This window comes from Typopeltis vanoorti, chromosome 6 (assembly GCF_054136105.1).
Source record: "Typopeltis vanoorti isolate ZY-2024b chromosome 6, IOZ_Tvanoo_1.0, whole genome shotgun sequence".
NCBI classification, from domain to species: Eukaryota; Metazoa; Arthropoda; class Arachnida; order Uropygi; family Thelyphonidae; genus Typopeltis; species Typopeltis vanoorti.
Window position 1 is genome coordinate 66,262,096 of NC_143554.1, and position 15,165 is coordinate 66,277,260.

The following is a 15,165-nucleotide window of genomic DNA, read 5'->3' on the forward strand; positions in this document are numbered from 1 at the left end:
TTACGGCAGATGATGGAAAAGTTTCGAGAGAAACAACGGGAGCTACATCTGGCATTTATCGATTTGGAGAAAGCATGCAATAGAATGCCAAGGCAAGAAGTCTGGAGGTGTCCAAGAGAGAAGTAGGTTCCGGAGAAATATGTCAGGTTGGTGCGGGAGATGTACAGAAATGTGAAGACAAGTGTTCGGACCTGTTTGGGACAGACAAAGTTTTCAAGTAACAGTTGGCTTGCATCAAGGGTCAGCATTAAGTCCGTTTCAGTTTAATATTGTGATGGAGGTGGTGACGGAGGAGGTGAGAGAAGATGCGCCTTGGACAATGTTGTATGCAGATTCAAGAGAAGTGGGAACTAAACTGGAAAGATGGAGAAAAGTACTGGAAGAGAGGTATGAGACTGAGCAGAAGTAAGACAGAGTACATGTGTTGCACAGTGGGTGGCGGCCAGGAGACAGATCTGGAGCTGGAAGGAAATGTCATCAGGAAGGTGAGAGACTTTAGATACTTAGGTTCAACAGTGGAAGAAGATGGAGGAGCTGAGAAGGAAGTGGGATGCAGGATACAAGCGGGTTGGAGGAACTGGAGGGAGATGGTTGGAGTGTTACGCAATAAGAGGGTGACAATCAATCTGAAAGGCAAAATCTATAGGACAGTAGTGAGGCCAGCTATGACGTATGCTATAGAAACTGTGGCCCTGAGGAAAAATAGCATCTGCAGGATGGAAGTAGCAGAGATGAGAATGCTTAGGTGGATGTGCAGTGTGACCAGAAAGGATTGCCTGAGAAATGACTATGTGAGGAGGAACAGTGAAAGTTACGAACTTAGGAGCGAAGATACAGAGGCAAGGTTGAGATGGTTTGGTCATGTGATGAGGAGGGGAGGACAAATATGTGGGAAGAAGGGTCATGCAGATGGATGTGTAAGGAAGGAGGAAGCATGGGCGACCAAAGAAGAGCTTGAGTTTGTTGACTCAAGTTTTGTTTAATAATTTGCACACCTTATTCTTTTGTGAGTTGGTGGGATCCCAATCTATAATTTGGTATGCTGACTGGTCTTGGAGAAGTGTGTGTGCATTTTGCTTTCATAGTATGTTGTATCCATCACCACAGTTGCATTTCCTTTGTCTTCTTTGATTATGATGATGTGGTTATTTTTGTGTAGCTCTTTTAGAGCCATGATTTCTTTATGTGGGATATTATTTTTGGGAGGCTTAGAATGGACTAAGATGTTGGCCACGTCTAACCAAATATTATTGGCTATTGCTAGAGGCAGGTCGTATATCCTGCGTTCAACAGAAGCCATTATTTTTGGCTTTTGGAATAACGGCAAAGTTGTGTCCTGACTTACTGCACTCATGGCTTCTTTGGTTAAGGTTACCGATGATAAGTTCACAGAGATGCCATCTTGATGTAATTGCATTCACTGCGTAGCAATGCATAGTTGGAGGATTTCAAATTTCTTCTGGAGCTGGTTTTTAACTTTGGTGAATTCTTTGTTGGCTGTAGAGTCGGAGATGCTGTCCAGGATATCCCAAGCTCTGGGTTTTAAATGTTAGATAGTTCTTGGCGAGTAGTGTATAACTGTTCCCGTAATAGTACTAAACTCGCTTGTTATAAATACATTGGGCTTTGGCAGAGTGAAACTTGTTCTTAATTTTCACACAGTTTGGTATTAAATTGGTGTCTCAGCACCTTTTCAAGAAGGCTAACCTGTTCAATTGCCTCGCCAATTTCAACTTCCACTTACCATATTGTTGTGCCTTGCGTAAGATATCGTCTGCATGAAGAATTCTCAACCGTGTGGAAAGGCTTATGGGTTCATAGTACATGTTGATTGGATTTTAACAGTATAGATGTGAACACAGATTGATAAGAAAATAACTATTTATTGACTTAATTGCTAATATTTCACTGATATTCTATCCAGCAGCAGAGAAGTTTTTACAAGTCAGAGAGGTTGTTCCTGGAATCAACAGAAGCCTTGAAACATACTCCAAACCTCAACAAGTATGGCTGTATAAATCTACCAAAGTCATCCTAAGACCAAATTAATACCTACTTTCTCTCTCTGCTTTTTTTTTCAACTTAGATGGTGCCTAATTAGGACTTTAGTCTTTGTGTTGCATGCTACAATTGCTCACACAAGTCCCATTGTCATGCCAGACTGGTTGTCTCGCTACTATAACAAACTTTTGTTTGTGCTCTGAAGATGCAGGATAGAATATCGGCAAAATAATAGCAATTAAGTCAATACATAGTTATCTTCTTATCTATCTGTGTTCGCATCTATACTGTTAAAATCCAATCAACAAGCTACTATTCAAATTCACATCCTTGCAATATTGAAGATATAAATGATGAAAAAGGCTACATATCCCTACCACATATCAGTTCCTTTTCGCCTAAATTAGCTAAAGTGTTCTCAAAATCTATAACATCCACACTTCTTTCACTCCTCTAGTTAAGTTCATTCCATTCCTTACTCATTATGCCCAAGAAAAAACATAACTTGAAATATCAAGGTGTTTACCGTATTTGGTGTAGCTGCAACATGCCTTATTTTGGCCAGACTGAAAAAATCCATCAAATTACATCTAGAACATAAAAGAGACATCAAATATGACAGAACTAGAGCAAGCACTCTGTCAAACCACATCCTCAATTCTGCTAATGATGAAAACTCTATCCAGTGATGTAGGACAAATTGAAAAACATCTTTCAATACTATGATGAGCTGGGGAGAAAAATTGCAAAATCTAAAGAACTCATCCTCAATCCAATACATCTCAACACTAACCTCAGCTATAATCTCTCACACTGCCATTGTGCTGCAATCCAACTTTGGCATTCACAAGATCTTGAATGTATGTGCATGTCCAACAATGAAGAGATACATGGAATGCCTTCAAATGTTAATACATTAGTGTTTTAATGCTTCGATTTTGTTTTTCCAACACAATGTTTGTTGGTATTTCTCTCATGTTATGCACCCGATGAAGTCGTATAAGAAGACGAAACTAGTTGTGTGGTTCATTTAAAATAAAATAGTGTTTTTATCTTTTTTTATCCAATTTATCTAATCTAATCTTATCTAATTTTTATCTCTCAGCTTATAGTCAATCTAATGGATCAAGCACAAGCTCACCGTCTACCATTTTCAATTAGTGTGTGTTGGGGGGGGAGATCCTGAACCATGTACAATAAAGTGCCAAATATGACCTTGCTGTAGTACCTTCACATCCACATGATTCAACCACCCAGTTCAGACTTAGTTCTGCAGTCTAGAAATATATGCCTTACAACACTTAGAAGTGGCAGTGGCACATGCATGCAAATATTGTTCGCACTTTAAAGCACCAATGGCATTAAACGTGTCATCGTGACAAAGTGCATAACTTTATACTTACTAACATTGAATTGAAGCCATTATTCTTTACTCACACTTTCAGCCTATTCAAACCACCTTGTAAATGCTTCATATCAGTAGTATCTCTGATTGTCCTGCCTATCTTTGCATCATCAAACAATTCAAGATCTCCTTTTCAGATCAGGCCCTTTCCAATATCATTGATATATATGAATTAAAAAACAATGGTCAAAAGACTAATTCCTGGGGCATACTACTGGTCACCTCACATCTGGCAGATTTAAACTGCCCCTCCCCATTTACCACTTTCTGATACCTGTCTCTCAGCCACCCACTTATCCAATAATTTACATTCCAATATGAATAATCCATATATTAAAAAAAATTGTGACAGTTATATTATTATAGATACAATTATAATCATATATTTGTAAATTACTGTTCAACATAACAGTAACATAAGGACACATTTTGACAAATGTCCAAAATAAAAAAAATTAAAAAATCCATGAATAAATTAATACCCTACCAAGACCATACATTTAAAGTTTTATTAATGGTTTACTGGCAGTAAGGAGAAAGGAAGTCTAGACTATCCAAAAAGAAACATATTAGCCCATCAAAATATCAGTACAGTCATATATGGACAATTACTTATGACTCTTGCAAAGTCTAATAACCTTTTCAATATTAAGTAAACAAAATAATATTAGTAATATGAATACAATTTAATTAAAGTCAAATCAAATTTATGAGTGTACTTAATTGGCTTAGTTCAGACTTTGTCAGGAAGTTCCACACATAAATTTACAGAATTTTACATTAACTGTTGCTGATAAATGATTTATCACCAAAAGATGATAATAAATCATTGAAATATAGTTATTGATATATATTTCATCATTATATGAAAGTTATTAGGTAGATGGCACATTGGTAATAACAGTACCAAAATGTATCTCAATGATTATCAATCATAAAAATTTAAATTTCTGATTACATTTATGCTGATTTAAAATAACTTCAAGTTATATTCCTTAAACAGTTATATCAATAATTGCAACTCCCCCCCCCCATAAAATATACATACCTGTAAAGCATAATTCTTGAATATTCTATCAACAACATACTGTGGAAAAAAAAAAAAAAAAGTTATTTTCCTATTTGTTTACATCTATAAAGTAAAATTTTTAAAGGAAAAGTGAACTGTGTCACTGAACACAGTTCACTTTTCCATATAATTTATTCAAAAAAATACAGTTATCATTCAATTATCCAGCCCTCAAATATCTAAACCTTAATTCTTGATTAACTTATGTTTTAGTGTCCACTTGAAACAATTCCAGGAACAGTACTATTTGAAAATACAGGCAGTTAAATATATCCTTTGTTAATTGATGAGAAAATCAATTTCACAATATAACCAGATACAGTTGACTAATTAACAATGGGAACTATTATTATAGTGAATTTAATATAGAAAAGTTTGATGCCTATGGGCTTTGAATGAAACATTTCTGGCAGTTTGATAGTAAAGTATACAGTAGAGCAAGTTTGTTACAGTGAGAGTTCATATATTTCTTCAAAAATTAATTTGAAGAAAAATACGTTCAAAAGAAAATTGATTATTTTTGATGTGGATTTACAACACTGAAACATGGATGTCGAGTATGCACCTGAAATCACATGGATATAAAATCTAAAATGACATATGTTTAATTCACCACGGCTGGCAAGGGTAGTTAAACACAGCACTATTTTATTCATTTCTTTCTATTATACCTGCTTCACCATATTTCACATGTTGAGATCATCACCCCATTTTGTTTATAGTATGTTCATAATATGATGCATACCTGTTCTCTCAAATGAATTCCAGAAATGATGAAAACAAAGCAGTGCGCAATACCTACTATGATCACACTCAAAATGAGTAGTGCACGTTTGTGCAATATTTCACAGACTATTCAATATTATATATTTTAAGAATCATACAGATCAAAGACAAGCAAAAATAGTCCCTCTTTCAGTCAAGTACCAAAACTCCTTTCTTGTGGTATGATCTACTCTCAACAAAAGGAGATCCTGATGACAGAGTACTGTCAGTATAAGCATAATATTGTTTTAGTTGTAAGAAATGACAATCACAAACCTCACTACTTCTATGAGATTATTGGAGTTCAGAGGCCTTAAAGCAGCAGTCCTATTGCTGAACTATCCATCACTAGGCTAATAACCAAACAGGGAATTTTACATTCATTTTAAGCCATTAAATAACATTTGAATGGATTCTTTAGAAAATGACCATGGAATGAAAATGGTAAAATAAAAATGGAAATAACAAAATATAACAAATGTTGCAACTTGGAATACAGGAGGAACTTAAAAAGAAACAGAATTAGATAGAATATTCAATATATGAGGGTTTAAAATCTCAATAATTACAGAAATAAAGAAGAAAGCAAAAAGAACTATGAAAATTGAGAGCCATTATAAAATACAGGAGTGTCAGTAAAGATACCACTGCATTTTATATTGGACAGGAAGAAATACATCAAAATTTGATTTCAGAAATTATATCAATACAGATAAATTACGACAAATTTTCTAACAAAAGAAGAACAGAAGAAAGATTAAAAATAATTGGATTATTTCATAAGAGGGAAGGGTATAACATAGTAATGAATTCTATAATTAAAAAACATATATAAGATAAACAAAAAAGGATCATAGTAGTAGGAGATTTAAACGTAAAGAACTGAAAAAAAAAAATTAATATTGGAATATTCAGAACATACTATAAACAAAATGGTATAAAACGAATAGTACTGCTTTACTGAGTCTGTTGGGATCATCACCCCCCCCCCCCAACCTCTTCACTAAACATATTCATTTGTCCTTAATGTACTTCCCACATGAGCAGAAAACAAAGTAATTCTTTACTCCATATGTCACAGAGTTTCAAGTATTGGTAGCTGATAATTTTGAAATATTTTAAACTTTAAATAAGGACTTCGTCACTATTTAATTTCATATTTCATACTGTATAATTTCAATAAAAATGACTTTATTCATTTATGTTTTAGATTTTTGTACTGATGTAGTGGAGTTTAAATAAAGCATATGCTAGCTATAGCAAAAAAAAGAGTAAATAAAAAAAATTGTTCAAATTAGGAGGGAAAGGCAAATAGACAGACTAGCATGCAAAAGCGTGTGGAATGTTGGCTGACAAAAATTTTACAATACACACTACTACTTGACAAAAAAAAAAAAAAAAAAAAAGCTAATAAATAGATATTTTGTAGCCAAGACAATATCATCTTGTGACAAATTGTAGCTGAGTTCATAAAGAAAATAGTAGGAAATGGAAGGCCAAAGAAACAACGAGAACAGAACATAAGAAAATGGCAGGAACCTTATATAACACACATGCTAAATGACTATATGAAAAGAAAGCACAAATTAAAACAGTACTTGGAGATATACAGGGTGTTCGGGATAAATTTGACAGTTTCGTAAGGAAAAAGAAAATCTTCTTTGTATCTATTAAATTTAATGAATTGACAAAAAAAACATTACAGGCAGAGTTAATTACAATACTATCAACAAGATTTACTCAAAATAACCACCATTAGCATCGATCACAGCTTCAATTCTGCTTCGGAACCTCGAACAAGCTGATGCTACAGTCTCCCTGGGAAGGACCGCAAAAACTGTTTTAATTTTATCCATTAACTGGGCTTTTGTATTACTGGAAGTGCGATTGGTGTCTTTTTCAACTGCGCCCCATACAAAATAATCCATGGGGTTAAGGTCTGGGGAGTTTGGAGGCCAAACATTTGGACTGGTGAAGTCGTAGAAATTTTCAGACAACCATTTTTGACTTTTCCCAGAGGTGTAGCAAGGGGCCGAATCCTGCTGCCATACATACGGCCTACCATTGGCTACCCTTGTTATCCAGGGCTTGACTACAGTTAGCAACTCCACGAACAAAGCCCGAATTCCAATGCCAGGGTTCTTCAACACCTGTTCCTGCAGATTTGCGAGGAATTCTGCTGTACGAACACAATCAGATCGTCTGCTAGGGATCTTTCTTCTTGCTACATCCTCGTAGCACCATTGCAAGTCTCTAGTTCATGCCTGATTGTTTTTACTGTATTCAGGGAGCATTGGGCAGCAGTCGTAATATCCTTATTTTGATGGCGGGCACGAATCATCATGATACAAGTTATTCTCTTCCATGATTCAGGTGGGTTCCAGCTATCCATCCTTTCTGACATCTTGTATATGAATGAAGAAGGGTCCAAACTTTTAAATGAAGAGAAGTGTGTGTTAATACATGTAACTTACGGAAAAATATAATTAATTATAAATATGTCAAATTTATCCCGAACACCCTGTATAAGAAATATGAAAACAGAAGCATATTAAATTATAAAAATGAAAACCAGGATTAGCACTTAAATTTTAATATGTTGTGACAGTTATCTTTTTCCTTACATGAAACCTTCAATAATGAATTAAACACAATGTGTTGTTTACTGAAGACTATATTGTATTAGCCCCTAAATTTGAGTTGAGATCAGTAAACAAAGGAAATGGCAAGAAATAGCACAATGATGAAAGAACAGAAAGGAAAAATAAATATGATCAGTACATACCATTAATATCAAAAATAGCCTGAGAATTTCAGCAGTCAACTTTATAAATGGTTTACCTCCAATTGCGAAGAGGAAGGGGAACACAAGTGATAAACATGTCAGATTCCTTAATGCAGAAAGATCTAATAATGGGCAGTCCAGTTATTGTAAAGTATACTATATTTCTTTAATTTATGTTTAGAACTGTATATAGTATGTGTTTAATTAGAAGTTAATTATGAAGTTGATTATATGGCTTGCTTCACCTCACTTTAAATCACAATAAGAAGCAAGCTAGAAAATGCAATGGAAATAAAGAAAATAATATGACAACATAAAAGTTAAAAGAAAACAAGAAATATGGAAAACAGCATTTTTAAAATTCAGTAAAAATAAACAAATGATTACAAGCAATGGTGATCTTTCATATCTAATGGCATGTCAATGAAGGTTGTGTGTGTTGTTCTAGTTTTGCAGATAAAAAAAAGCAAGCAAGATTCTGTATTCAGAATGAAAATTTCTGGATATAGATGGTAATGTCATCTCTTAGAAAATTCAGTTCACTATTGTGAAAGTTTTGAGCTTTCCTCCATTTGCAATACATGGCTTAAAACAGCAGTGCTACAGGTTTGTTATAGTGCATCATTTCAATTTATATAACAATCTTCAATAATGAAATCCTTTTAGGAAGGCTTCTCAAATGGATGATTCCAGCTGGAATAGACGATCGGTTGTAGAATGTATTTTAAATCCAGATTGTGTTCTGGAAAAAAGGTTGTTTTTCTGAAACCATAAAACACATTAACCGTTTTTTCTAGAATACTGCAAAAGCAGCTAGTCAGAGCAATTGGTCGATAGTTTATGGATGATTTGGGATCCTCCTGACTTAGTACAGACAATAATAATATCATTTTATCAAGTATTTGGAAATATGTTTTCACATAAAATTACTTTGGGTGCAGCAGTTGATTCATAAATGCTGGAACAGATATTTAATCATTTGAATGTGGATGTTGTCAAGTCTAACAGCAGTTGGGCAGCATTTAAGCTAGACAGCCTTTGTTTCTTCTTTCATTAATGACTTGTTTTATTCTTCAAATACTGTTTGAAGTAAAAAGAATTTGTTGCTTTTCTGCTTTGCATTTTTTCATATAGAATTTGGAGAAAAGGAGAAGGTGAGAAAAAGAATAAGAAGTTGATGCTGAGGTTTCAGTAAAAATCTTCCTGAGTCTCAAAAAATGCTGTTCACCCAGCAACTGTGCAATCATTATGTCCTAGAATGGAGAACAGATGGGTGGTGTACCTACCTTTCATTTTCCAGATTTTATCCTAGATGTCTGTACTGTTGGTTGCTCTTGTTATGAAAGATGTGTACTGGATTCAGGATTATTTTTGACTCTGGTGACAGATGCGTCTTGCTAAGGAACATTTGAAACCAATTAGGCTTGTTGTTGTGAGGGTTGGGTATGTGCAGAAAATATCCTGAGCTTTCTTTTGGGTTTCTTTGGCTACTGTGCAATCATCATACCACCATTGCTTAGGAAAATGTATAATAACCAACTAGATGTCTTAAGAGTTGCAGTAGCTTTTACAATACATTCTGTTAACAATTCACTGCATATAAGAAAGGAGGCGACTGTTGCAGAATCAAATTCTGTTAGTGATAAAAGAGTGGAACAGTCAGTGTGCTCAATTTTCCACTGTGATATCCATTATGTAGTATATGGTTGCCCATGCAGAAAAGTGGATGACACAGGAAGGCGATTACTCCCAAATAACTTTGGGAGTAATCACTTTCTCAGATCAATGGCAGTGAATATTCAGGTAGCCACATGGAAGAAGAGGTTGCTTCCTGTGTTTAAGAGGTAGATATCGTCGAGTATGTGCTCAAGTGACTACCAAACATCAGAGGATGTTTGCATAGTAAATTGAATGACTATAACCCACAGAATACACTATTTAAATTCCGCATTAAAAGTCAAGAGGATGGTAAATGCAATAAAACATCATCAAGATCACCTTGAGAAATATCTGTGACAGGAGGAAGGCAAATGCAAACATACTGTTATTAGAATTGTGAAAGAGTCAGATTGCTGCTTCTATATTGGTATTAAGTGGGACTTGCTGGAAGGGGATGTGGTTGCCCATAAGGATGGCAACTCCTCTGTCAGCAGATCCATCCCCTGTCATGTCCTTATGAATGATGGTAACATTTTGCAGTGCCCGGTCATCACTTGGCTTCAGATGTTTTCCTGCAGGAAGAAGCATTCCTTTTTATACTTCTGCAAGAGAGTCTTAATGTCATTAATCTTTTAATGGAATCCAAGCAATTCCACTATAGGAATGTTTTTATTATTTGATTTTGTTGATATCATCTAGCTTCAGATTTTGAGAGGTTTTATTTTCATTAGCCTTAGATTTCTTTGTTTTAGAAAATTGCAGACAGTCATTGTTGATCATTATTTTTCTTCATCAGGAAAACTGTTTTAGGTTTTTCTGAGGTTAGTGGAGTTATTCATATCATGTTTTTGACCCTCTGTTTTTCACATGTCCTATGGAGCAAGAGTATGTTGACTTTTTTTATATTATGCACTCTAGGGAGACAGCAAACAAATCTTACCATTCAGGGATGTTATTGTTATGAGAAGGCAGAATTGACAAATTTAATGTGTCAAATTCCCTATTGATACTTTCTTGATAGTTAGTTGTCTTTTTGGCATAGGAAGGTTTACCACTGGATGTTGCTATAAATTAACGATACAAAGAAATTATATTCTTGGTTTAATTTAATTTATTAACATAATTTAAGCATCTTTTCAAAACTTCCCATGAAATGCAGATATCTTTCTTGATCGGTAAAAGATATCATGAAAACAAACATAGTATTCTCTTGAGTCTGTCATAATTCCCAGCTAATGGAATTTTCAAGCCAAGGTTAAATACCAGCTAACATTTTCCTGGTAATCTTTTTTCAGAGATTGAAATTTAGCTATTATTTAGGATAATAAATCTTTAGCATCAAGGTACAGTTTAATTACTCAATCAATTTTAAAAAAATTAATCTTTCTAAAGTAATAGAGAAACCAGTGCCTACTCATTTTCTATGCCAGTACTTCCTAAACTGTAAGCTGTGGCCGTGAAATAATGAAAACAAATTTTAAATGTTTTAAGACTAAGTAATTTTTTATCTTAAAAGAAACGTATTTAATTTTTATTATTTATTTTTATATTTTAATAGAAAAAATCGCACATCGATGCGGGATCACAAATTTTGTTTCCTGCGTATTTCAGCGCTTAATGAATATTAGTAAATATATGCTTATTCATATAAGTTTCATTTCAAAGCAGAAATCAAAGAATTGTAGTTTCAAATATTTCACCTGATATTGACTTTTTGTGTAGCAGTATTGAAACACATCCATCACATTAAATTGTTATTAAACTTCTTTTATGTTTTTAATTCTTTCTTTATTACTAATCGTTTTATATTTAATGTGCTTGTACTGCAAATGTACAATAACAATATATCTATCTATATAAAAATATGAGATAATGTGCCATGTCAAATGTGTATGTAAAATGCTAAAAATGTAATATTTGCATTTGATTTTAGCAATATTCGCTGTGTATGTTTTGTATTGAATATAAATACAATAAATATTATAATCTATATTACATACTACAATCTATATTATAGTCTATATTACAATTTTTTGAGGGGGGGGGACGAGATATTTAAATTCTTCCAAAGGGGGCCCTGACATTCAGAAGTTTGGGAAGCACTGTTCTATGCTACCTATGAACTTTTAATCAAGGTTCTCCAGCATGGTTTCTGCATTTATTGATGCAATGGAAATGTTTTGAAAAACTCAACTCGTCATTATTGACCAGTTGAGTTACAAATGATTTTATTGGGTTTGGTACAAAGATCTATTAAGTAAATTCATACTGTCTGCTTTCTATAAATGAATTGCCAGCTTTTTCTCTAGTCATAACATTACAATTTCTTGTAATGTTATTACTTTGCAGTACCACAGGTCCGTTCTTTCATCTAATATCTGTGGTACTACATAAACGTTTCTGCTGAATGTAAACCAAACAGTTGAGTGATGACAGAACACTGTACTCTTCTATCTTTTTTCATGCTTTTATCACTACACAAACAATTAACTCCTAGAATATTTATTTCTACATTCTAATCTATAAACTATTTTCCACTGCATTTCTCATAACCCTGTTCACTTCATTTTGTGCAAGAAATGAATATTTTCCTAGAGTTCCAAGGAAATAATTCTGCATTCCATAGATACCCCAAATTCTAAACTGTAGCATGTAACAGCTGCGAAAAAAAAAAAAAAAAAACACTAGCAATTCCAAAGCAGACTTTGAACTGCCCAAGTGCAAAAATACTTGCCTCCTTGTCAAATGGCAACTAACCTTTCTGGTCTGTTACCAAGGGCATTGGCTGCAACTTTTGCTTATTTCCATATTTCCACCTGAATGAAATATCCATGAAACATCACTCAAAACACAAGCCTGACCCTTCTTTTCCTCCAACTTGTGCACAGGTAACAAATAAGTAGCCCCCTCCTCTTTGCTAAAAGAAAACAGCTCATTGGATAAGTCTTCTGGTCTTTACTCAGAAAGACAGAAGTTTCCTGAATCTTCTAAGATATCCACGTCTTGATCCACATGGTACCCCTCTCCCAAGTGTTGTGCTCAAAACTTAAGAATTAACACCAGTTCTATATTGTCTTTATAATCTTTCATACTCTTTGCCATCTATACTAGAGAATGGAACAAGCTTATATTTGACCTGTTTCAAAATAAGGAGATAAAAAGCCAGTTATCAAGCCATTATCCTACTTCACTCACCACCATTCTGTCAAAAAAATATAATGGAGAAAATGATACAACAGTCACCCCTCTTCTACACTTGGAAACCCACCAGTTAATCAGTCACCACCATAGCATTGATTTCATAACTCTTGATCCACAATGGATCTCCTTGCCAACACTGCCCATCTATACTCAATGGTTACAGGCAAATTCATCGAAAAACAGTTAATCGAAAGACAATTCATCGAAAAAGCAATTCGCCGAACGACAACTTAACAAATGGCAATTCATCGAATGATAATTTGTCGAAAATGCAATTCATCGAATGATAATTTGTCGAAAATGCAATTCATCGAATGATAATTTGTCGAAAATGCAATTCATCGAATATTTTTAGATGAATTCTTTCATAATTCATCGAAAAGTCATTTTTCTTGCAAAGTATTGTTTAAAAATCTTCAGTAACAATGCGGAATGTTACTCATGATACAGACAACATATTTAAGCGGTCATTGAAACGTAATAATTATTTTCTTGCATTTCAGAGCATTTAATGTAAGTGTACATCCTGCTTCATTGTACAGTTAGCGATTTATCTGTAGAGAAGACAGGAGTACCACATGCACTTATCTCCCAAATAACCTCGAAAACATGTAATTGCAGTCAATAAGGGGAGGAATAGGCTAAGAAATTCGTTCTACCAAATTTTGTCACAATAAGTCTAGTCGATTGAAATTAAAAATTTCATTAAATTTCATCCAGCCAGAGCGAAATTGCTAATATCATTTAGGAACTTCTTTACGGAAATGTCATGATACAAATGATCCATTACGAACTAAAACTCAACTGTGCATTCAGCTTCTTGTTCTGAAAACTTCTGCGAATTCTGCTAAGTCTGCGAGTTATTGTATACATAATTTCGACACTATTCTTTGTAGCCCCGCATATAGCTGAACTGAAAACTGGAAGGGTTCAACATTTTTTTGTAAAAGTTTCAAATATGGAATCCAAATAAAATTTTTTCATTAATAAATGTAATAAATAAATAAATTTACTGAATGTAAGTTAGTGGGCCTAATACTGAGATGACTAGGCTTTTCCTCCTGGAAATATGCAAATCGGACAAGAAAAACAATAAGAATCGATATTGTTCTGCAATTATTCCTTAGTAAAGCAGCATTGCTATACCAACAATCATTATATTGAGGAGGATGAGGGAAAATAGTATTAATCATTAATATTACAACTACTACTAATAATAATAAATTGATTCTTTGATGTAAATATTTTTCACAATATAATAATATACAGGAATTCAGAGTAAAAATATTGGAAAACTTGAAAAAAATTCATTCCTGAAGATTTTTCAATCACGTTTCACTTATTTACTCCTGTTTCTGTTATTCCTCAACAACAGGAGTGCCACATGCACTTATCTCCTGAATAACCTCGATAGCAAGTAATTGCAGTTAATAAGGGGAGGAATAGGCTAAGAATACTGAGGAGTATATGTGTGGGTATATTTCTGGGTTTTGAGGAGGTGATCGATGCAGTTTGTTAAAAAATAAATAAAAGGTTAAAATATTCTCTAGGAAAGGAAAATAATAAAATAAGGAATGATGAATAAAGTGTCTTAAAAAATAAACCTGTAAACCTTTTAGAAGCATACTCATCTGGTGTTATATTTAGATGAGCAGTGGTTGGAAGTCTTATTCGACTTTTGAAGGATGCCAGTGGTCGGCAGATCACAGTTAGAAAACACAGTGCTAAAGGAAATTGGAATTGGGTTGAGTTGTTTGGAATTAAGGAAGAAGCAACTGGCCTTAAATCCCTGCGTGTTTTTCCAATTCGGTTCGCTTGCTTTCGGCAAGAAAAAAAAAAAAACCAAGTTTCAGAGAGGAAAACCTTCCATCCTCGTATGAGACAGGCTAACTCACCTTCAGGTTAAACGCCCTGATAAAGGCGCTTGACATCCTTGATAAACATAGCATGCTGAAGTCCTTTTCAGCAGTTTTGTAGAAAATAAGTTTAGGATGGAGGACTTTTTTTTTATACATTCACGCCAAGCTTTTTTGTAGTCTTCCATTTTCCAGAGATGAGATGTTTCTTAAAGTTGATTTTTCTGTTTTGGAATTTGAGTTGGTTCGAAAATATGGCTCAACAATGCGATCATGCATGATCGCATTGTAGGGCCTCATTTTAAAATGTGTAGGGCCTCATTTTCCAACATGACGGAGCAACTCCACATTATGGTGACTACGCATATCCCACTGCTTGTGGCCACCGCGCAGTCACGATTTGATTCCGATGGATTTCTTCTTT

General features: G+C 34.2%; 1 protein-coding gene across 1 annotated transcript in view; it reads right to left on the reverse strand.

The window, feature by feature from the left end:
• Nipped-A (Transcription-associated protein Nipped-A) overlaps positions 1 to 15,165 on the reverse strand; it is a 936,100-nt gene that overhangs the window by 679,422 nt on the left and 241,513 nt on the right. Inside the window, exon 18 of the mRNA XM_090393977.1 lies at positions 4,455 to 4,493. Coding sequence (XP_090250103.1) covers positions 4,455 to 4,493 — 39 coding nt within the window. The remainder of the gene's footprint in view (positions 1 to 4,454; positions 4,494 to 15,165) is intronic.